We start from the raw sequence: 23,484 nt of genomic DNA, 5'->3' as shown, positions 1-23,484 counted from the left end.
ACCACCTCTGCTGGACGTTTGTTCCAAGGATCGACTACTCTTTCAGTAAAATAATGGAGGAAGAATAAGTCTAAGAGTAAGGGTGCTTCATCATTGGAAGGTTTTAAGAAGAGACTAGATAGCTACTTGTTTGAAATGGTATAAGGTCTCCTGCTTGAGCAGAGGGTTGGATTAGAAGACCTCCAGGGTCCCTTCCAGTTCTATTCTGATAGATTCTGATTGAAACTCCACCTAGACATAATAGCTTTCATGAGTTTTTTCTTTCACATTTCTCTCTCTCTCTAGACCCATACCTAAGAACTACCAGCAAGTCTTGGCCATAGCATTTGCAGTGAAAGAGGTCAACAAGCATTTGGGCTTCCTCCCAAACATCACCCTTGGCTTTCATATTGGTGTTAACATGCAGTTTGCAATGTCAATTTTCTCAAACAGCCTCTCCTTGATCTCCACCCGAAACAAAATTGTTCCCAGTTATAAATGTGACAGGCAGGACTGTCTGCTCTCTGTCATTGGAGATCTCAACCCCAAATCCTCAAGGCAAATGGGCTCCATCTTCAGCATCTACAAAGTCCCACAGGTAAGAGGGCTCCACTGGATGCAGTATGAGGTAGACAAACTACAGAAGTGTGCAAAAGCCAAAAAGGAAACTAAAGGGAAATTTGGGTGGCATAGGAGGGGGATAGGACAACTGTTTGACTTACAGAATCCATAGCAATAGCAATAGCATTTAGACTTACAGTCATAGTTCCCTCTAAGCTGAGCAGTGAGCAATCGCTCACTTAAAAATCATCATCAACTCAGAGTTTTCCAAACCTGCCCAGAAGCTGAGAGGGAAAGAGTGAGAGGGAAGGAGAGAGAGAGGAAGAGAGGAAGAGAGAGAAACAGATAAAAAAAGAGAGGAAGGAAAAGAGAAAGAAAAAGAATGGGAATAAGGAAGAGAGAAAGAAAATCAAAATCTAGTTTGAAACTAGCTCAACTATTTAAGTGGCATTTTGATATTGATAGAGTTGCCCTATTATGAGCTCACTGTTATAGACAGTGTTTTATTTTGAAATTCTCTTAGGCAAAACAGGGTGGGTTTTTTATTTATTTGTTTGTTTGCTTGTTTGTTTGTTTGTTTGTTTATTATTTCTGTGCCGCCCAGTCCCGAAGGGACTGCCGCTCAGACACTATACTTTTCTGCCCACCCCCCCAAAAAATTAGAGGGAACACTGCTTACAGTGATCCCTCGTTTTTCACAGGAGATGCGTTCCAAGACCCCCTGTGAAAAACGAATTTCCATGAAGTAGAGGAAAGATATTTTTTAATGTATTTAACGAGTATTTGGACTTTTAAAACCCACCCTTTGCATTTAACAGTCATTCTATAATGTTTCTCAGCTGGAACTATATGTGATATCCTACCAGTTTCTTTAATAGAGTACAGTAGAATTTTATGCATTTTATGCATTTTTAATGGATTTAAAATTTTTAATGGATTTAAGCCCCCTTTGAAAACCCGTGAAGTAGCGAATCCGCGAAAGATGAACTGCGAAGTAACAAGGGATTACTGTATATACCGCTTCAGAGTGCTTTAGTGCCCATGACTGTAACTTGTTGCTTGTATCCTAAGATTTTTATTAATATTGATTCTTTCTTCATTGCTTATTTGACCCCTATGGTAATATGTTCCATTTTTCTTTTGTCATTTCCAACATTTTGGGAATATATTTGGATACATTTTTGATAAACATGCTGGCGGCAAATTTTGTAAATATTTTCTTTATAAGTGGATGATATTGTTAATTTGTAATTAACAGTCCATATTTTTCCCATTCATCTATGTTAATGGTATAGCCAAAATTTTGGGCCCTTGCTATAATGGAACCTTTGACCTGATCTTCTATCATTTTCATAGTTAAGGAGGAGTTTATATAGTTTTGAGACTAATTTTTCTTCTGAGCCAAATAATATTTTATCTAATTGATTTTTTTTGTTGAAATCTTATACTTTTTTTTCAAAACCTACAAATCTTTAGTTTGTTTGACTCAAGCCTTCCAGCAGATATATTCTCATTGTGCCCAGAAAGAGAAATATCTTTCTCTACCTAGGATCGAATTTACAGCCTCCTGATTCTGACATAGCTCTCTACATGGGGCTACCTCTGAAAAGTGTTCAGAAACTTCAGATCGTGCAGAACACAGCCACGAGAGCCATCGTGGGGCTTCCAAGATTCGCCTACGTTTCTTCAACACTCTGTGGCTTGCATTGGCTGCCGATCAGTTTCCGGTCACAATTCAAAGTGTTGGTCATGACCTTTAAAGCCCTACATGGCAATGGACCAGATTACCTCTGGGACCGCCTGCTACCGCACGAATCCCAGCGACCGATAAGGTCCCACAGAGTTGGCCTTCTCCGGGTCCCGTCGACTAAACAATGTCGTTTGGCGGGCCCCAGGAGAAGAGCCTTCTCTGTGGTGGCCCTGGCCCTCTGGAACCAACTCCCCCCAGAGATTAGAACTGCCCCCACCCTCCCTGTCTTTCGTAAACTACTCAAGATTCATTTATACCGCCAGGCATGGGGGAGTTGAGATAGCTCTTCGCCCTAGGCCATTACAAGTTATGCATAGTATATTTGTGTGTATGTTTGGTTTTATAATAGGGGTTTTTAGTTGTTTTTATTATTGAATTGTACATGTTGTGTTTATTATTGTTGTTAGCTGCCCCGAGTCTGCGGAGAGGGGCGGCATACAAATCCAATAAATTTTATTATTATTATTATTATTATTATTATTATTATTATTATTATTATTATTATTATTATTATTATAAGAGCTTCACCTCTAGGCCACCGTAGCTATCAGGAAACCACAGATTGATGACCCCTAAAGTCAATGCTAAACCTTTACTATGTCTTTGAAAAAAAGAATCTCACTTTCTCCAGCTTGGTGTTGGCTTTGAATTCACTGAAGAAGACAGAAGAGTTTATCCTTCCTTCTTCCAGATTAATCCCAAGGAACTTCCTCGTTATGTGGGTTTAGTTCAGCTGCTCCTGTCTTTCCAGTGGAACTGGGTTGGCCTGGTGTTCCCTGAAAATAATGATAGAGAAAATTTCATCTTGTCTTTGATGCCAATGTTCAAGGAGAAGGAGATCTGCCTTGCCTTTGCTGAAATATTGAAATCTGGTATATCTGAAAATATACCTTTGGATTTAGTTCATATTTTGAGAACATGGTCTAAAGCTGAAGTGATTATTCTATTTGGAGATTCCACTAGTATCGTACAGGTGGCAATGTACACACATCAACTATGGTCAAAGACATCAATTAAAAATGCTTGGGTCCTACCATTTCAGTGGAAATTTTATATGAAACCGCTTTTGGAAGGTATAAAGACCTTGCATGGATCTTTGCATTTTACTGAACAAACCGGTGATGTCTCGAAATTCACCCATTTTCTGCTGTCTTTAGACCCTTTGAACCCACAAGGGAATGTCTTTCTCCCTCTATGGTGGCAAATTGTCTTTGACTGTATTATCCACAAACCAGGACAGATTCTTCCAGAGGGGGGAAACCTATGTACAGGAAAGGAGAATTTGCAGAGCCTGCCCTCTTATGTGTTTGAAACAAGCATGACAAGTGAAAGTTACAATATCTACAATGCCGTTTATACTGTGGCACACGCATTGCATGCGATGTATGGATCAGGAGTGCGACCAGCCATCACGAGACTTGGAAAGAGGATCTCAGATATTCACTCATGGCAGGTAATTTTTTCTGATGTTCTATTCAATCCAGATATCATTAGAGAGAAAACAGATGAGCCGCCCTGAGTCTGAGGAGAGGGGCAGTATACAAATCTAATAAATAATAACGATAACGATAACGACAACAACAACAACAACAACAATAATAATAATAATGATAATGTACGTAATATATGACCTGAAGTTGTACGGAAAATCAGAAACTGAGATACAGTCACTAACCAACACTGTGCGAATCTTCAGCAATGACATCAGCATGGAGTTTGGCCTGGATAAATGTGCCACAGTAGCACTGAAAAAGGGGAAAATCACTGAAAGTGAGGACATTTAAATGCCAAATGGTCAAACCATCAAGTGCCACCAGCCAGAAGCCTACAGATACTTGGGCATCTTGCAACTGGATAATATCAAGCATGGCCATGTGAAAACTGTGATCAGCAAAGAGTACATCCAGAGGACCAGAAAAATTTTGAAGAGCAAACTGAATGGTGGCAACACTATCAAGGCTATAAATACGTGGGCCATACCTGTCAATAGATACACAGCTGGCATAGTGAACTGGACTCAAGCAGAGCTGGACAACCTGGACAGGAAAACCAGAAAATTAATGACGATCCATCATGCACTACACCACCACCCCCCGCAGTGATGTTGACAGGCTGTATTTACCAAGGAAAATAGGCGGCAGATGACTTTTGCAAGTGAAGCAGACAGTAGTAGAAGAGAAGCATGCATTAGCTGACTATGTGAAGGGGAGCAAAGAGTTGATGGAGGTCAACAATAGGAAGCTTCTCAAGGTGAAGCAAACTAAGGACCAATACAGAAAAAATGTAACTCAATGTTGTATGGACAGTTGGCAGAACAAAGCATTGCATGGACAATTTTTGGAGAAGATTGAAGGCAAAGTGGATAAAGAAAAGACCTGGTCATGGCTTACAAGTGGAACACTCAAAAAGGAGACAGAAGGACTAATACTGGTGGCACAAGAACAGGCCATTAGAACAAATGCTGTCAAAGCCAGAATTGAAAAATCAACAGACGATCCAAAGTGCAGACTCTGTAAAGAAACAGATGAAACAATCAATCACATACTCAGCTGCTGCAAAAAGATCGCACAGACTGACTACAAGCATAGACATGATGCTGTGGCACATATGATCCACTGCAACTTGTGCCGGAACTACCATTTACCAATGGCAAAGAACTGGTGGGATCATAAGCCCAAAAAAGTGGTCGAAAATGAGCAAGCAAAACTACTGTGGGACTTCCGACTTCAGACAGACCGAATTCTGAAGCATAACACACCAGACATTGTGATCATGGAGAAAAAGAAAGTATGGATCATCGACATCGCAATCCCAGGAGACAGCAGAATTGAGGAGAAGCAGCTAGAGAAATTAGTGAAATACGAAGATCTAAAAATCGAGCTGCAACGACTCTGGCATAAGCCAGTGAAAGTGGTCCCAGTGGTACTTGGCACGCTGGGTGTAGTGCCAAAGGATCTCAGCGGACATTTGAAAACTATCAGAATTGACAAAATCTCCATCTGTCAATTGCAAAAGGCCGCTTTACTGGGATCGGCAAACATAATTCGCCGCTACATCACGCAGTCCTAGGTGCTTGGGAAGCGCCCGACTGGTGATGAAATACGAAATCCAGCATAGTGATCTCGTTTGCTGTGTTGTACTGACATAATAATAATAATAATAATAATAATAATAATAATAATAATAATAATAATAATAATAATAATAATATGTATTTTTTGAATTGCTGACTAAGTATCTGTAGGCTACTATATAGCAATAGCAATAGTACTTAAACTTATATACTAGTTCACAGTGCTTTGACAGCCCTCTCTAAGAGGTTTAAAGAGTCAGCATATTGCCCCCCACCAATCTGGGGCCTCATTTTATCGACCTTGGAAGGATGGTAGGATGAGTCAACCTTGAGCCGGTGGGACTTGAACTGTCGAACTGCAGGCAATAAGCAGTCAGCAGAAGTCGCCTGCAGTATTGCACTCTAACCATTGTGCCACCATGGCTCTTGTCAATGCCTCTCAGAAATCATTAATGCTACAATAATCTTTTTTAAAAATTAAGTGCAATGTTTTGTTGAAAGAGGGTAGAGGAGTGAGAGGAGACGTAAACCAGTTGTTTTAAGATCCACTGAGGAAAGATCTTCATTTAAGATCCTGAAAGGATCTCAAGGTTGCCTGAGTTTCAGATAGAGGAAGTATCAATTCTGAGCAAGAAGACATCCTGCATGTATTTATACAAGAAACACTAGCAGGTGAGCTGAAGTTGTAGTGGCCACATTTGCAGAAATACCACAGTCTCTGAATCCAAGCTTTTTAAAAAAGATTTATTTATTTATTTATTTATTTATTTATTTATTTATTTATTTATTTATTTATTTATTTATTTATTTATTTATTTATTTATTTATTTATTTATTTATTTATTTATTTTATTAGAGTTGAAAGGGACCTTGTAGGTCATCAAGTCCAACCCCCTGCTTAAGCAGGAAATCCTATAGCACCCCAGCCAAATGACAGTCCAATCTCCTCTTGAAAATGTCCAAAGTTGGGAAGTTCACAACCTCCATTGGCAGGCTGTTCCACTGGTTGACCGCTCTGACCATCAGGAAGCTCTCCCTTATTTCTAGGTTGAATCTCTCCTTGGACAGCTTCCAACCATTGTATCTCGTCTGGCCCTGGAAAACAGTGTGACCCCCTCCTCTCTGTGGCAACCCCTCAAGTACCTGTAAAATGCTATCATGTCCCCCCCTGGCCCTTCTTTTCTCTAGGCTATCCATGCCCAGTTCCAGCAATCTCTCTTCATAAGTCTTGGTTTCAAGTCCCCTAATCATTTTGGTTGCTCTTTTCTGCACCTTCTCCAGAGTTTCAATGTCTCTTTTGAAGTGTGGTGACCAGAACTGAATGCAGTCCTCCAGATGTGGTCTGACCAGGGCGTTAAAGAGTGGTATTAATACCTCTCTGGTCTTGGAGTGTATCCCTCTGTTGATACAGTTTAGGACTCTGTTGGCCTTTTTAGCCACTGTTGCACATTGCTGGCTCATATTTAGTTGATTATCCACCAAGACCGTGAGATCCCTTTCACAGTCACTATTGCTAAGTAGGGTCCCTCCCAGACTGTATGAATGTCTAGGTTTTTTTTACCTAGGTTAAGGACTTTATTCTTCTAGACGTTGAACATCATTTTGTTAGTTTGGGCCCACAGCTTTAATCTATCTAGGTCTTTCTGTATTTGGAGCCTATCTTCTAGGGTGTTGGCTATCCCTGCCAGCTTGGTGTTGTCTGCAAATTTGATTAGTTTCCCCTCTATTCCCTCATTTAGGTCTTTGATGAAAATAGAAACATAGAAAAAAAAACTAGAAACAAGGAAACAATCAATCAATGGAAAAGCTTGCCTTCAGATGTTGTGGGTGCTCCATCACTGAAGGTTTTTAAGAAGATTGGAGAGGGATCTGTAAAAAATGATATAGAGTCTCCTGTTTGAGCAGGGGTTGAACTGGATTACCCTAAAAGTCTCTTCCAACACTGTTATTCTAACCTTGTGATGGCAAACCTTTGGCACAAGTAGATCTGTATTTGCACTCCAGGCTTTAAAGCTACTAGCATTACTAGATAAGTGGTCAAAGCAATGGAAACTGCAGTTTAATGTTTCCAAATGTAAAATAATGCACTTGGGGAAAAGGAATTCTCAGAATATTATATTGGCAGTTCTGTGTTAGCTAAAACTTCAGAAGAGAAGGATTTGGGGGTAGTGATTTCTGACAGGCTCAAAATGGGTGAACAATGCGGACAGGCAGTAGGGAAAGCAAGTAGGAAGCTTGGCTGCATAGCTAGAGGTATAACAAGCAGGAAGAGGGATATTATGATCCCACAGTATAGAGTGCTGGTGAGACCACATTTGGAATACTGTGTTCAGTTCTGGAGACCTGACCTACAAAAAAATATTCATAAAATCGAACTGGGTCCAAAGATGGGCTACAAAATTGGGGGAAGGTCTTAAGCCTAAAACTGATCAGGAAAGACTTAATGAACTCAATCTGTATAATCTGGAGGACAGAAGGGAAAAGGGGGACATGATTGAAACATTTAAATATGTTAAAGGGTTAAATAAGGTTCAGGAGAGAAGTGTTTTTAATCGGAAAATGAACACAAGAACAAGGGGGCACCATCTGAGGTTAGTTGGGGGAAAGGTCAGAAGCAACATGAGAAAATATTATTTTACTGAAAGAGTAGTAGATGCTTGGCACAAACTTCCAGCAGACATGGTTGGTAAATCCACAGGAACTGAATTTAAACATGCCTGGGATAAACATAGATCCATCCTAAGATAAAATGCAGGAAATAGCATAAGGGCAGACTAGATGGACCATGCGGTCTTTTTCTGCCATCAGTCTTCTATGTTTCTATGTTTCTAAGTACCATAGGTGGCACACAGTGTCATATTAGAGGGCACGCAAAACATTGCCCTATGTTTGTTCCAGCACATATGCATGCACTGGCCAGTTGATTTTCGGCCATGGAAAAGGCTGTTTTCCCCTCCAGAGGTTTCAGCGATGCTTCACTGAAGCCCTGGAGTGCAAAAAAACCCCACCCAATGGACAAACTGGAAGTTTGGAAAATGTACTTCCATTTTACCTGTTATGCTTTTTTCTTTTTTTGCACTCCAGAGGGTTTAGGGAAGTTTCCTGAAACCCCAGAGTGCAAAAAACATCCGGGTGTTTGTTTGTTTGTTTGTTTGTTTGTAGTTTTGCCCATTTGGGTGTTTTTTTCACATCCCAGTGAGGCCTGTGCATATGCGCAGGGACAGGGAGAATTGTGCGCTGGTGTGGGGGCAGCGCAAGAGGGCGTGGGCATGTGCAAGCATGCTAGCATACCCCCACCCTTCATTTTGGCCTGAAACCTCTAACCTCTAATCCAGTGTTTCCCAACCTTTTTTGAGCCGCGGCACATTATTCATGTTTTCAAAATTCTGGGGAACACTGAAGGGGGGCGGGGGGGGCTAAAGAAAAGTTTGGACAAAAAAAATATATCTTCCTCCATTTCACTCTATTTCTCCCTCCCTCTTTCTCTCTCTTCCTTCCTTCCCTTCTTTCTCTCCATCCCTCTTTCTTTCTTTCTTCCTCTCTTTCTTCCTCTCTTTCTCTCTCCCTCCTTCCCTCCCTCTATGTCTTTCCCTCTCCCTCCTTCCCCCCTTTCTTTCTCTCTCTCTCTTGCTTTCTTTCCCTCTCTCTTGCTTTCTTTCTCTCATTCTCTCTCCCCTCCTTTTTCTCTCTCTCTCTTTCTCTCTCGTTCACCACGCCAGCAACAGAGAGAAAAAGAAAGAGCGAGAGAGAGCCGGAGAGAGAGTGGAGTGTGCAGCAGCCATCAGCCTCCTCGCCCTCCCAAACGTCCCCAGCGCCCGGCCTCGCGCCGCCTCCCGTTAGCCCGGCCGAAAGCCACACAGTCCCGGACTCCCGGATCACTCGCTTCTCCGGCCAGCATGGCGCTTTCCTGGGCAGATGGCTTTGCTGACCGGAGAAGCGAGCGATCCGGGAGTCCGGGACTGTGTGGCTTTGCGCCATGAAGAGAAAACGGCAGCAGGGAAAAGTCGGCCGTTTTCTCTTCATGGCGCAAAGCCACACAGTCCCGGACTCCCGGATTGCTCGCCCCAAGGCAGGAGGCGGCAGCGGAGGAGAGTGGGCAGATCGGGCGGGCAATGGGGCAGGGCGGAGAAGCCAGGGGCGCGTTTGGCCGGAGGCACCGTGGGGAGGCAGGGGCAGGGAGGTGCGGCAGTAGGTGCCTCCGGCCAAATGCGCCCCTGGCTTCTCCGCCCTGCCCCATTGCCCGCCCGATCCGCCCACTCTCCTCTGCCGCCTCTCACCGTGGCACACCTGACGGTGTCTTGCGGCACACTAGTGTGCCGCGGCACACCGGTTGGGAAACGCTGCTCTAATCAGTGAAGGGCCACCCAAAATTTTTACTACCACACTGTGGGCGTGGCTTATGCAGGATGCTCTGCATTTTCTTTCAACATCTGTGCTCAGTTCTGGAGACCTCACCTACAAAAAGATATCAATAAAATTGAACAGGTCCAAAGACGGGCTACAAAAATGGTGGAAGGTCTTAAGCATAAAACTTATCAGGAAAGACTTAATGAACTCAATCTGCATAGTCTGGAGGGCAGAAGGGAAAGGGGGGACATGATCAAAACATTTAAATATGTTAAAGGGTTAAATAAGGTTCAGGAGAGAAGTATTTTTAATAGGAAAGCGAACACGAGAACAAAGGGGACACAATCTAAGGTTAATTGGGGGGAAAATCAGAAGCAACGTGAGAAAATGTTATTTTATTATTTTACTGAAAGAGTAGTAGATGCTTGGAACAAACCTCCAGCAGACGTGGTTGGTAAATCCACAGGAACTGAATTTAAACATGCCAGGGATAAACATAGATCCATCCTAAGATAAAATACAGGAAATAGTTTAAGAGCAGACTAGATGAACCATGAGGTATCTTTCTGCCGTCAATCTTCTGTTTCTATCTTTCAGTGCAAATTGGGTGCTCTGGGGTGGATCTCCATTTTCGCTACCCCACTGCATTCCCCCCCCCGCGCCCGTCCGGTTAGTAGCCCACCCCTGCCTCTAATGTATTCTAACTTATGTAGGTATCGTTCTGTTAAAACGGAAGAAACAGGGATATAAATGTCCAAAAACAATGAACACCTTTTGTAGGGTTGGGAGCAGAGTCAAATATTTGATGTTAGTCTTGATTGTTCAGATCTCCATCAAGGGAACTCCTGTATTTTGCGTTCATATTCTAAGATAATGGACATGACCGTGATGTCTCATTTGTGGCTTTCAGACAATTGCTCCAATTTCTGAAGGCCTCTTTCCTTCCCCAGCTTCTTCCCTATCTGAGGAATGTCCAGTTCAACAACAATGTTGGAGATGAAATTTCCTTCTCAGGAAATGGACTGGGGTCTGGTCGTTATAATCTTCTCAACTTGATTCTCCTCCCCAATCAATCTTTAGTCTCTGTGAAAGTTGGACAAATAGATCCCGGAGCTCCTCCAGGCCAGGATTTCACCATTAACTCTAATGCAATTGTCTGGGCAAGAAAGGTGAGCTGGAAGAAAATGTGGATGTGCTGTCGGGCTCTCTGGTAGAATCCTCCCCAAAATTCATAGGTACAAATTTCAGACACACACTCGTTTGAAAATTCAAAACAATATTCTTTATACCAAAAATGCAAATAAATGAAGCACTCTTTTTGTATAGCAAAGAGCACTCGTCTCCAAACAAACTGGTAATTTGTACAAGTCCCTTATCAGTGATATTTAGCTTGCAGCTGTGAGGCAGTTCATAGTCCTTCTTCTTTCACAAAGTGAAACACACTTTGCTCTGGTTTAGTTTCAACGCGGGGGAAAATCAGCACACAAAAGGTCAAAGTCAGTAAAGCAGTCAAGAAACACAACGATCAGATAATCCTCCACAATGGCCAAACCCACAGGCTGCTCTTTATAGCAGCCTCACTAATGATCACAGCCCCACCCAACCACAGGTGGCCTCATTTTCTTTGATAATAATCTCTCAGTTGTTGTTCCCTGTGCATTGCTCTCCTCATGCGTGGCTGTATCATTAACTCTTGTTTGAATCCAAGGAGGAGCTAGATAATTGATCTCCTTCTGAGCTGTCTGCCACACTCTCCTCCTCCCTGTCACTCATGTCTTCTTGGACAGAGGAGCCGTCATCGTCAGATTCCACCGGGGGCAAACCAGGCCTGCAGCATGTGGATGTCTCCTCCTCATCCACAGTCCTTGGGGCAGGAGCTGGGCCAGAGCTAACCACAACAGTGGATATGCAGAACATTTATTCTGCAGGAGGTTTATTCACTCCTGGATATGCAGAACATTCTTCTAACTGCAAAATGTGTCAATTGAATCAGAAAACATGGCAGCCATTTGGTGAAAAACCTGGTTTCTGCGGAACATATTTGAAGACTGATTTGTCACTGATCCATGAAAAGTTGGGATTGGGAAGAATTTCTGTGGAAAGTCAAAGGGGAATTAGAGCAGGTAATATTTATTCCCATGAACTATTCCTATTCAATTGGGCCCTTATAATTGAAAAACACAGTTGGAAGAGAACTTGGAGGTCTTTTTCTTTTTTTAAGAATAGAAAAATATAGAATGGAATGGAATGGAATGGAATGGAATAGAATAGAATAGAACAGAATTCTTTATTGGCCGTGTATGATTGCACACACAAGGAATTTGTCTTTGGTGCAGATGCTCTCAGTGTACATAAAAAAAAAAGATACACACTTGGAATACTGGATGCAGTATTCCAAGTGTGGCCTTACCAATGTATTATAAAATGGTATCAACATTTCTTGTGACCTTGATTCTAGCCCTCTGTTAATACAGCCTAGAACTGTGTTGGCTTTTTTGGCAGCTGCTTCACACGGCTGGCTCATATTTAAATGGTTTGTCCACTAGGACTCCAAGATCTCTCTCCCAGTTGCTACGGTTGAGCAATGTACCACATATACTATACCTGTGCATTTTGTTTTTCTTGCCTAAACCTTACTTTTCACACCATTGAATTTCATTTTGTTAGATAGCATCCAATGTTCAAGTCTGTCAAGATCCTTCTGTATCTTTAACCTATTTTTTGGAGTGTTGCATCCTCACAATTCTTTTTTTAGGGAAAAATGTAGTCCAAAATTATAAGCTTTCCTTTACAAGCCAACATTCCAGTTCCAATTTCCAGCATCCATTGATAGTTTGGGAGTGCTGATTGCCTGAATCTCCTCAGAGATTAATAATAATTAATAATAATTTATTAGATTTGTATGCCACCCCTCTCCGTAGACTCGGGGTGGCTCACAACAGCAATAATAACAATATAACAAATCTAATACTTAAAAACATCTAATACCCATCATTAAAACCATACAACACAAGCATACCATACATAAACTATATAAGCATGGGAGGGTATCTCAATTCCTCCATACCTGGTGACCTAGGTGGGTCTTAAGCAATTTACGACAGGCAAGGAGGGTGGGGGCAGTTCTAATCTCAGGGGGGAGTTGATTCCAGAGGGCCGGGGCCACCACAGAGAAGGCTCTTCCCCTAGGGCTTGCCAGATGACATTGTTTTGTCGACGGAACCCGGAGAAGGCCAACTCTGTGGGACCTTATCGGTCGCTGGGATTCGTGCTGCAGAAGACAGTCCTGGAGGTATTCTGATGCCATGTAGGGCTTTATAGGTCATTACCAACACTTTGAATTGTGACCAGAAACTAATTGGCAGCCAGTGCAGGCCAGAGAGTGTTGGGGAGATGTGGGCAAATCTAGGTAGCCTCACGATAGCTCTCACGGCCGCATTCTACACGATCTGGAGTTTCCGAACACTTTTCAAAGGTAGCCCCATGTAGAGAGCATTGCAGTAGTCAAACGTTAAGGTGATGAGGGCGCAAGCAACTGTGAGCAATGATTCCCTGTCCAAATAGGGCCAGATCTGGTGCACCAGGCAGACCTGTGCAAACGCCCTACTCGCCACAGTCGAAAGATGATTGACCTGGTTTCTGTTATACCATTGTGAATCATCTCTTATGAAGTCAGATGGAGGACAGAAAAAAAAGAGGGGACATGATCGAAACATTTAAATATGTTAAAGGGTTAAATAAGGTCCAGGAGGAAAGTGTTTTTAATAGGAAAGTGAACACAAGAACAAGGGGACACAATCTGAAGTTAGTTGGGGGGAAAGATCAAAAGCAACATGAGAAAATATTATTTTACTGAAAGAGTAGTAGATCCTTGGAACAAACTTCCAGCAGACGTGGTGGTTAAATCTACAGGAACTGAATTTAAACATGCCTGGGATAAACATATATCCATCCTAAGATAGAATACAGAAAATAGTATAAGGGCAGACTATATTGACCATGAGGTCTTTTTCTGCCTTCAGACTTTTATGTTTCTATGTTTCTAAGTCATTCTGAAAAGAAAAACAGGAATGTGAAAAAGAATTAATGAAGCAAACACATTACTTAGATCACCGCAGCCTTTTTGTCTTCCCCTTTAGAAGGTGCCCTTTGCCAGGTGTGGCAGGAAGAGGTGCCAGGCAGGAGAGAAGAGAAGAGTTCCAGAGGGAAAGCCGGTTTGCTGCTACCAATGTGAACATTGTCCAGAAGGGACCATTTCTAATCAGACAGGTAGGGCAAATCTGTGGGACCCCTTTCAATTGCAGATCTTCCTAGGGAAAAAAAACCCCTCTTATTACTTTCAATCATGGGGACATGGAATGACAGCTAAGATGGTGCTCTCTTGTTTTATGTGCTTTAAAAATAGATTTTATGTTTAACAGTTATTGCTTTTATAGCTATTTATTGGGAGATTCTTAATTACGTTTTGTCCATCGTTCAGAGTTTTTCTCTTGTGTCAAACATGAACATGCAGACCCAGATATGTAAAATTCAAACTAGCTACTTTATTGCTCCATACCTATTTCACAGGAATCTGCTCCAGACTGGCAATTGTCACCTGGAGAAAGCCAGATAAAGTTGAAAGGCATTTGGGGGAGTCAGATAAAATACAACCACCATCCAGAAGCCAAACCATGGTGGCAACTCCAACTGCTGCATCCCCCTCCAACACACACCCAAAGCAAATTGACACACACCATAAATACATAGCCAGACCACAAATTTGGAGTCAAAATCCGGGATGTTACACCACCGACATACATTACAAAACAGCTGACTAGTCTGCAGGCATCAACTGCAACAACTACTCAGGTTGTCCCCCTCCCCTCTAATCTGCAAACGTCAACTAATCTGCATACCTCAATTGCATCAACTAGTCAAGGTGTTAACCCACCAACTAATCAGGATGTTACAACACAGCCAACCAACCTACTTGCAGCAGCCGAGCTATCACTCCACACCAACCCACCAGCATTTATAGAAGGATGGCAGCTCAGACCATGCTTTGTTCACACTAGCATGAAGCCCAAGCTCTTTTGGTCTCTTCAGCTAGTCATACTCTTACCGGGGGAATTTTGAGGTCCATGAATTTCAACTCCCAGAATTCCCCATCAGGTATGTATTCTCAGAGTTGAAGTCCACACATCTGAAAGTTGCAGAAATGGAGAAACACTGATGTAGATAAAAATGCAATAGGGAGATACAGTATATGGCTGAGAGATCTATTCATGTTCCAATATAAAGTTTAAAAAAACCTCGACCAACTTATCAGACCATTGGAATTCAACAGGTGTCTCTGATCATCTTGAACCAACAAAGTTTTGACATTTCTGGTTGCCATAAGCTATACAGGGGTCCTTTCATCTCTTATTTTTTGTAGTTGACCCCTGTGGGAGGATTCACACATGAAACATTTGCTAGAACAGAGATCTTGCTCATGGCTGTTGCAATTAAAATATTGAGACAATGACTTTTGATTTCAGATGCAGCTTACTGCGATCCTTGCCCAGAAAATCAATATGCCAATAACAATAATGACAACTGCATTGTAAAGAAGATCCACTTTCTTTCCTATCAGGACAGCCTGGGATACTCTTTAGCATCTCTTGCCTTTTCTCTTTCTGTCATCACATCTACAGTCCTGGTGATTTTCCTTAAACATCATGACACACCAATTGTCAAGGCCAACAACCGAGATCTCACCTACATCCTCCTGGTCTCCCTCTTGCTCTGTTTCCTCTGCTCCTTCCTGTTCATTGGTCAACCTGGGAAGCTCACATGTCTCTTCCAACAATCTGCCTTTGCCATTCTCTTTTCCCTGGCGGTTTCCTCTGTGTTGGCAAAAACTGTCATGGTGGTTCTGGTCTTTATGGCCACCAAACCAGGGGGCAGGACAAGGAAACTCATAGGAAAACCACTGACCAACTCCATTGCCTTTGGATTTCCCCTGATCCAAGTGGTTCTTTGTGTCAGCTGGCTGGTAACCTCTCCCCCATTTCTTAACCTTGACTTCCACTCCTTAATGGGAGAATCCATCTTAGAATGTAATGAAGGCTCAGTTTCAATGTTTTATGCTGCCCTGGCCTACCTTGGTTTCCTGGCCCTCATCAGTTTCACTGTGGCCTTCCCGGCTAGGAAATTGCCTGACAGCTTCAATGAAGCCAAGTTCATTACTTTTAGTATGCTAATCTTTTGCAGTGTTTGGATCACCTTCCTCCCCACCTACCTGAGCACCAAAGGGAAATCCATGGTGGCTGTGGAGGTCTTCTCCATCTTGGCCTCTGGGGCTGGTCTCTTGGCTTGCATCTTTTCTCCTAAATGCTACATTATCCTACTGAAGCCCAATCTGAATTGTAGGGAGAACATAATGAGACACAAGAATCTCTGATTTATGTGGAGATTGGAAACCTTTATTTTGACTTTGGGCTATTTTTGTACTTAATCTCTTTTTTCCTTTAAAATGGTGAATATTAAATAATTGGTAATCAAATGATTGGCTTTATTTATTTATTTATTTATTTATTTATTTATCAGATTTGTATGCCGCCCCTCTCCGCAGACTCGGGGCTGCTCACAGCAATAATAATACAATGTAAACAAATCTAATATTTAAGTTAATTTAAAACCCCAAGTTAGAAACCAATCATACATACTAGCATACCATGCATAAATTTTATAAGCCTAGGGGGAGGGAAAGTATCAATTCCCCCATGCCTGACAACAGAGGTGGGTTTTAGGGAGCTTACGAAAGGCTAGGAGGGTGGGGGCAACTCTGATATCTTGGGGGAATTGGTTCCAAAGGGTCGGGGCCGCCACAGAGAAGGCTCTTCCCCTGGGTCCCGCCAAACGACATTGTTTAGTTGACGGGACCCGGAGAATGCCAACTCTGTGGGACCTAACTGGTCGCTGTGTATGTTATTCATTAAGGAAAATCTGTCAATTTATTCATTAAGGAAAATCTGTCAAATTATCATTTTATTCATTAAGTAAAACCTATCAAATTATTATTTTATTGTACCCAGTGATCAATATGGAAAAAATGTGGTTATTAGTGATAAAATTGTTAAGGTTAAACGTAACACTTTGAAAGACACAAAGATTTTGTTTTTCTAATATTAGCAAATAGTGCTATCATTTGTTCTAAAAATCCCATTAAAAGTTGGGATTGTGACATGATCTCACATCATCAATTTTGTAGACAAATTATTTTCTTCCAAAGCTTCTAATCCTGGCTGTAGGTGGGTTAAATGCAACTGGGTAGTTGGTGAAGAATTTTAAAAAGTGCCCCAGAGAGAAACCAGGTTAATGTGAGAAAAGTCAAGTGAGGTAAAAAAAGCGGAGTAGACTACAACACATGCAGATGGATCAATAGCTGGCTGACCAGCCGCACCCAATGAGTTGTCCTCAGTGGTTACAAATCCACATGGAAGAACGTAGGCAGTGGGGTACCACAGGGTTCTGTCCTGGGCCCTGTGCTCTTCAACATTTTCATCAACGACTTGGACCAGGGAATAGAAGGGCAACTGATCAAATTCGCAGATGACACAAAGCTGGCGGAGGTAGCCAATACCATAGAAGACAGGCTCAAATTACAGAAAGACCTAGACAGACTAACACAGTGGGCCCACACCAACAAAATGATGTTTAACATCGACAAGAGCAAAGTCCTTCACCTAGGCAGAAAAAACCCTGGACACACATACAACTGGGAGAAACCCCTCTGAGCAGTAGCGACTGCAAAAGAGACCTCGGAGTCTTGGTGGACAATCAACTAAACATGAGCCAACAATGTGCAGCAGCAGCTAAAAAAGCCAACACAATCCTAAGCTGCATCAACAGGGGAATAGACTCCAAGACCAGGGAAGTCTTAATACCACTCTACTACGCCCTGGTCCGACCACACCTGGACTACTGTATTCAGTTCTGGTCACCACACTTCAAAAGAGACATTGAAACTCTGGAGAAGGTGCAAAAAAAGAGCAACCAAGATGGGATTGGAAACCAAGACTTACAAAGAGAGACTGAGGGAACTGGGCATGGATAGCCTAGAGAAAAGGAGGGCCAGAGGGGACATGATAGCAGTCTACAAGTATATGAGGGGATGTCACAGAGAGGAGGGGATCACTTTATTCTCCAGGGTACCAGAGGGCCGGACGAGGAACAACGGCTGGAAGCTGACCAAGGAGAGATTCAACATGGAGATAAGGAGGAACTTCCTGACGGTCAGAGTGATCAACCAATGGAACAACCTACCAGCGGACATTGTGAACTCCAACACTCTGGACATTTTAAAGAGAAGATTGAACTGCCACTTGACTGGTGTACTATAGGGTTCCTGCTTGGGCAGGGGGTTGAACTCGATGGCCTTCATGGTCCCTTTCAACTCTAACAATAAATAAATAAATAAATAAATGAATGAATGAATGAATGAATGAACGAATGAACGAACAAACAAACAAACAAACAAACAAACAAACAAACAAACAAATAATACCACTCTATAAAGCCTTAGTATGTCCATACCTAGAGTACTGCATCCAGTTTTGGTCACCATACTGTAAAAAAGATGTTGAGACTCTGGGGAAAAAAAGTGCAGAGAAGAGCAGCCAAGATGATTTTTTAAAATATTTACTGGTATTTGTTTGTCAAACATTTACAAGATAGCAGGTATATGTATAAACATATACAAATCAAGCACAGATAAATGAGAACAGTAAGACAGGAATGGTAAGCACTATGGTGTGCTTATGCATGCTCCTTAAAAACCTCTTAGGGATGGTGTGAAGTCAACTGTTGACAGTCTAAGGTTAAAGTTTTGGGGTTTGGGGATGAAACTACAGAATCATGTAGGGCATTCCAGGCATTGATCACTCTGTTACTGAAGTCGTATTTTCTGCAATTGAATTTGGAGCGGTTTACATTAATTTTATATAGAAACATAGAAGATTGATGACAGTAAAAAGACCTTGGGGTCCATCTAGTCTGCCCTTATACTATTTCCTGTATTTTATCTTAGGGTGGATCTATGTTTATCCCAGGCACATTTAAATTCAGTTACTGTGGATTTACCAACCATGTCTGCTGGAAGTTTGTTCCAAGCACCTACTACCCTTTCAGTAAAATAATATTTTCTCAGGATGCTTCTGATCTTTCCCCCAACTAACCTCAGATTATGCCCCCTTGTTCTTGTGTTCACTTTCCAATTAAAAACACTTCCCTCCCGAACCTTATTTAACTTATATTTACTGTGTGCTGGTGTATTGTTGCAGTTGAAGCTGAAGTAGTCCTTGACAGGTAGGACATTGTTGCATATAATTATTAGGTCATACATAAGGAAGCATAGCTGCAAATTGTCTAAGCCCAAAATTTCAGTTCTGGTGGTATAAGGTATTTTGTTGCAAGCAAAAGAACGGAAGACTTTTCTCGTGAAATATTGCAGGACCCCCAATTGTATTAATGCTTGATATGAAGTGCAGGTTCCAGACAGGTGAGCTGTATTCGAGAAGGGGTCTGGTGAATGTTTTGTATGCTCTGGTTAGCAGTGTAATGTTGCCAGAGAGAAGGCTATGCAAGATTAGGTTAACAACCCTTAGTGCATTTTTGGCAATGTTGTTATGGTGACCTTTGGTACTTAGATCATTAGATATAAGCATTCCAAGGTCCTTGACAGAGAGAGGGTCATCTACAAGGTCGTGTCCTCAGAGCATTTGTTGGTTGAGATGTGAAGTTGCCATGGTTTGACCATTCTGATCCATAGTCAATGTCTTTTTAAAGGGTAGTACTATTGTTAGTGGTGTTAAATAGTTTAACATCGTCAGCGAATAGAATACAGTTACTTATAATATAATTACAAAAGTTAAATGGTTATAGGAACTGACCATGGCTAGTCTAATGAAGAGAAGGACAAGGGAAGACATAATAGCAGTGTTCCAATATTTGAGGGCCTGCCACAGAGAAAATGGGGTCAAGCTATTATGCAAAGCACCTGAAGGTCATACAAGGAATTATGGATGGAAATTGACCAAGGAGAGATTCAATCTAGAAATAAGAAGGGACTTTCGGACAGTGAGAACAATGAACTAATGGAACAGAAGTTGCCCTGAGAAGTTGTGGGAGCTTCATCATTTGAGACTTTCAAGAAGAGATTGGACTGCCATTTGTCAGAAATGGTGCAAAGTCTCCGGCTTGAGAGGGGGGTCAGAGTAGGAGACCTTCCAACTCTGTTAATCAAATAAACTTCACCTTGACTCTCAAGTCCATCTACTCTATGGATTAGTCACAAGAGACATAATCATGTTTTTTACTATATGATGTTCAAACAACATCTTTTGCTAAGAAGGTAGGATAATTGCTTCTCCGTGGTTATCAGAACAGTAATTTTTTAAACGGTCCCTGTGGGAACATGCATACTGTAAATCTTTCAACCCACAAAAATCTTCCAAGGAAAAACCTGGCAGAAGACTTTGCCTTCTCTTTCAAAGAGCGAATGCCTTGGTTTGGTGAGACTTATCAGACCATGTCAAAGCCCAAACGCAGATAAGAGCCCCAAGGCCATCCAGCAGGCAAGGCCATCTCAATTTTTTAAATCTGTGAAGATTTCAAGGGCTATCTGCAATTCTGCTTTGGCACAAACTTTGATTTCTAATCTGGGAAGGAAGGTGAGAAGAATGGCTGGGCCACCTCTCCTCCTCCTGCTGCTGATCTTCTGGCTCCTGCCTCCAACTTCTGCTAAGAAGATTCAAACCATTTGTGTTCCACCAAAAGGTTTAAACAGTCAGAATGAATGGGAATTTTACAGATCTGGTGATATAGTTATTGGGGGGAATTTACCCTTGGTAGCTCCTTTGTTCCCCATTCCTCCAGACTTTCAAAATGACCCATTCCTGCTTATTGTTAATTTCTAGTAAGTTTCACTTGAGTGGAAATATTTATATGCTTTTTTTCTTGCTTTGGATTCAGGGGCTTCTTTCAGAAATAATTGTTCTAGTATTGTCTGCAATGTCTTTGTGTAATTCAGATCTTTGTCCTTTTCTCAATAATAAGCCAAACTCAAGAAATGGACTAGAATTCCCAGCCTTAATAGAAGATTCATCAGCATGATTCTAATGCATATAAAAATGGGAAGGGCAGCACCTTAAAGACTCTGCTATGCTAGTGAACAAGTTGTTTCATGATATTAATTTGGACACAATATCAAGGTGAAGAAAAACCTGAAATTTCACAACCCTTTTCCAATGTGGGATAAAGCCAAAATCCCTCTGCTTTGGAACCAGCATTTCTCATGAATAATATCAAGGAAGCAATCAAGGAATATTTATTATAAAAAATCAATGAAGCTTGGGACTTCTGCTGTTGCAAACTAAACCAAAAATATGGCAAATATGCCAATGTTTTATTTCCTCTATAGCGTCATACCCAAAAACTTCCAAGAATTCCTGGCCTTGATGTTTGCAGTTACAGAAGTCAACAAGGATCTGGTTTTGCTTCCCAACATCACTCTTGGCTTCGATATGTATGAAAATCACCAGAGTGAGAGGAATACTTCTTTATTCAGCTTCTCCCTGCTCTCCACACGAGGCCAAATGATTCCAGGTTATAAATGTGACCAGCAGGACCCCCTGCTCTCTGTTATTGGGGGTGACAATCCCAAATCCTCCAGGCTGATGGACTCCATCTTCAGCATCTTCAAGGTCCCACAGGTAAGGGGAATACAATGAGGAATAGAGAAACAACAAAAGGACACACATTTTTATCCTAAAAATGTAAGATATTTGCAGAGTTTGTGGAGAGGGGCGGCATATAAATCCAATAAACCTAATTTTACACATAATAACAGCGGCAAGGATCGCATTCGCAGAGAAATGGAAAAAGCCACTAATACCGGAAGACAAAGAGATAATCAAGAAAATCTACAAATGTGCCGAGATGGACAGGCTGACTATGGAACTAAATAATCCAATTGATTCGGACTATTACTCAATCTGGACAAAATTGTATTCATGAACTAAAAAGAGGAATCCACAACAAGAGTAGGAATAAGACATATATATACAGTGGTACCTGATGATACGAACCCCTCGTCTTACGAACATTTCGTGATACGAACCTGGGGTTCATGATTTGTTTGCCTTGTCTTAAGAACCATTTTCACCTTACGAACCCGAGCCGGGGGTGTGGGTTCTCCTACTGCGCATGCGCTCTACCTTGTACTCTCTTACTGCAGCAGGGATTTCCCTGCCTTGTGACTGTCATTTCCGGAATTTCCTCCCTGCCTCCCTCCTATTCCTCCTCCTCCTTCTGTATTCCGCCTCCCTCCCAGCCTTCGGGCAGCATTCGCCTTCCTCCGCCGCCATCGGCACCCAGCTGCTCCTTGTCTTCTCACTTCTTTACAAGTTGACAGTCGGGCGGCGGCGCAGAGGCTGGGGGCGGTGAGGGTGTGTGGAAGAGGCACCTAAGGCAGAACTTTCAGCTTCTTGGTGAATGGGAGGAGTTAAGTGGCTGGGCTGGCAAAATCTCCGTGCTGCTTAGTTTCTCCCAAAGCTGAAAGAAACGCTGTTAAATAAAAGGCAGAACTTGCAGCTTCTGGGTGGATGGGAGGAGTTAAGTGGCTGGGCTGGCAAAATCTCCGTGCTGCTTAGTTTCTCCCAAAGCTGAAAGAAACGCTGTTAAATAAAAGGCAGAACTTGCAGCTTCTGGGTGAATGGGAGGAGTTAGGTGGCTGGGCTGGCAAAATCTCCGTGCTGCTTAGTTTCTCCCAAAGCTGAAAGAAATGCTGGTAAATAAAAGGCAGAACTTGCAGCTTCTGGGTGGATGGGAGGAGTTAAGTGGCCGGAGGAATCAATGTAAAACGCCGCTGGGCTGTAGCTCCTCCCATCCACCCAGAAGCCGAAAGTTCTGCCTTTTGTTTACAAGCCTCCACGCGTTTCTTTTGGCTTCGGACTGCTTGCTCTCCCGGAAAGACCCCAGCCCACACCTTCAGGAGCTTCCCAGCCGGGTCCCTTCCACGGGGCAGTGGCCACGGCTCCCCCCAGTTCTCCCGCTGACCCTTTCCATACACGCACACCATCCCCAGCCTTCGCGCCGCCGGCTGTCATCTTCTAAAGAAGCAAGAAGAGGAGGAGGAGCTGGGCGCCGGTGGTGGCAGAGGAAGGCAAATGTGGCCCGGAGGCTGGGAGGGAGGCGGAATACAGGAAGAGGAGGAGGAGGGAGGCCAGGAGAGAGAGGGGAAAGGAGGGAGGGAGGAGAGAGAGAGAAAGGTTTCTGCCTAAACTTACAGATAGGGTGGCGGCGCAGCGCGAATCCGGCAAGGGCTTCCCCAACCTTTCCCCAACTGCTACCGGACTCCCGCAAGATGATCCTAGAACCCCAGTGGGGCCTCCCAGACACAAAAAATCAGAGAAGACGCACGTACAAATCGCCCGTGCGTTTCCCTCCCTTCCCTTCTCGTCATTGCAAGCCGGACAGTAACTGTTGACTTTTCGGTTAATCCACCCATGAGGGTCCCTCCGGGCAGCCTGCGCTGTCTCCCCCTGTCTCCCCCCCTCCACCCACCTCCGAACAAAATCCGAATGCTAGCGGTAATGAGGCAAAAGGGGTGAATTTGGGGCTTGCACGCATTAATAGCTTTTCCATTGATTCCTATGGGAAACATTGTTTCGTCTTACGAACTTTTCACCTTACGAACCTCCTCCTGGCACCAATTAAGTTCGTAAGATGAGGTATTACTGTATGTATA

At 42.7% G+C, this 23,484-nt stretch overlaps 1 protein-coding gene across 1 annotated transcript; it reads left to right on the top strand.

Annotated features, from left to right (window-relative positions):
• The first annotated feature begins 400 nt into the window (after positions 1-400).
• LOC139158195 (vomeronasal type-2 receptor 26-like) lies at positions 401-16,137 on the top strand. Its single transcript, XM_070735613.1, has 3 exons — positions 401-577; positions 13,850-13,979; positions 15,233-16,137. Exons 1-3 carry the CDS (start codon positions 401-403, stop codon positions 16,135-16,137), a joined length of 1,212 nt encoding a protein of 403 aa, XP_070591714.1.
• The last annotated feature ends 7,347 nt before the right edge of the window (positions 16,138-23,484 follow it).

The sequence above is a fragment of the Erythrolamprus reginae genome, chromosome 1 (assembly GCF_031021105.1).
Source record: "Erythrolamprus reginae isolate rEryReg1 chromosome 1, rEryReg1.hap1, whole genome shotgun sequence".
NCBI lineage: Eukaryota > Metazoa > Chordata > Lepidosauria > Squamata > Dipsadidae > Erythrolamprus > Erythrolamprus reginae.
This window is presented reverse-complemented; position numbering and strand designations above follow the sequence as displayed.

What these genes read in the sequence shown, in the direction of transcription:
- LOC139158195 (XM_070735613.1), top strand. Translation starts at nt 401, where the DNA reads ATGCAGTTTGCAATGTCAATTTTCTCAAACAGCCTCTCCTTGATCTCC. An exon ending in GCATCTACAAAGTCCCACAG is followed by an intron (nt 578 to 13,849) that starts GTAAGAGGGCTC and finishes CTTCCCCTTTAG; the next exon opens with AAGGTGCCCTTTGCCAGGTG. An exon ending in GACCATTTCTAATCAGACAG is followed by an intron (nt 13,980 to 15,232) that starts GTAGGGCAAATC and finishes TTTTGATTTCAG; the next exon opens with ATGCAGCTTACTGCGATCCT.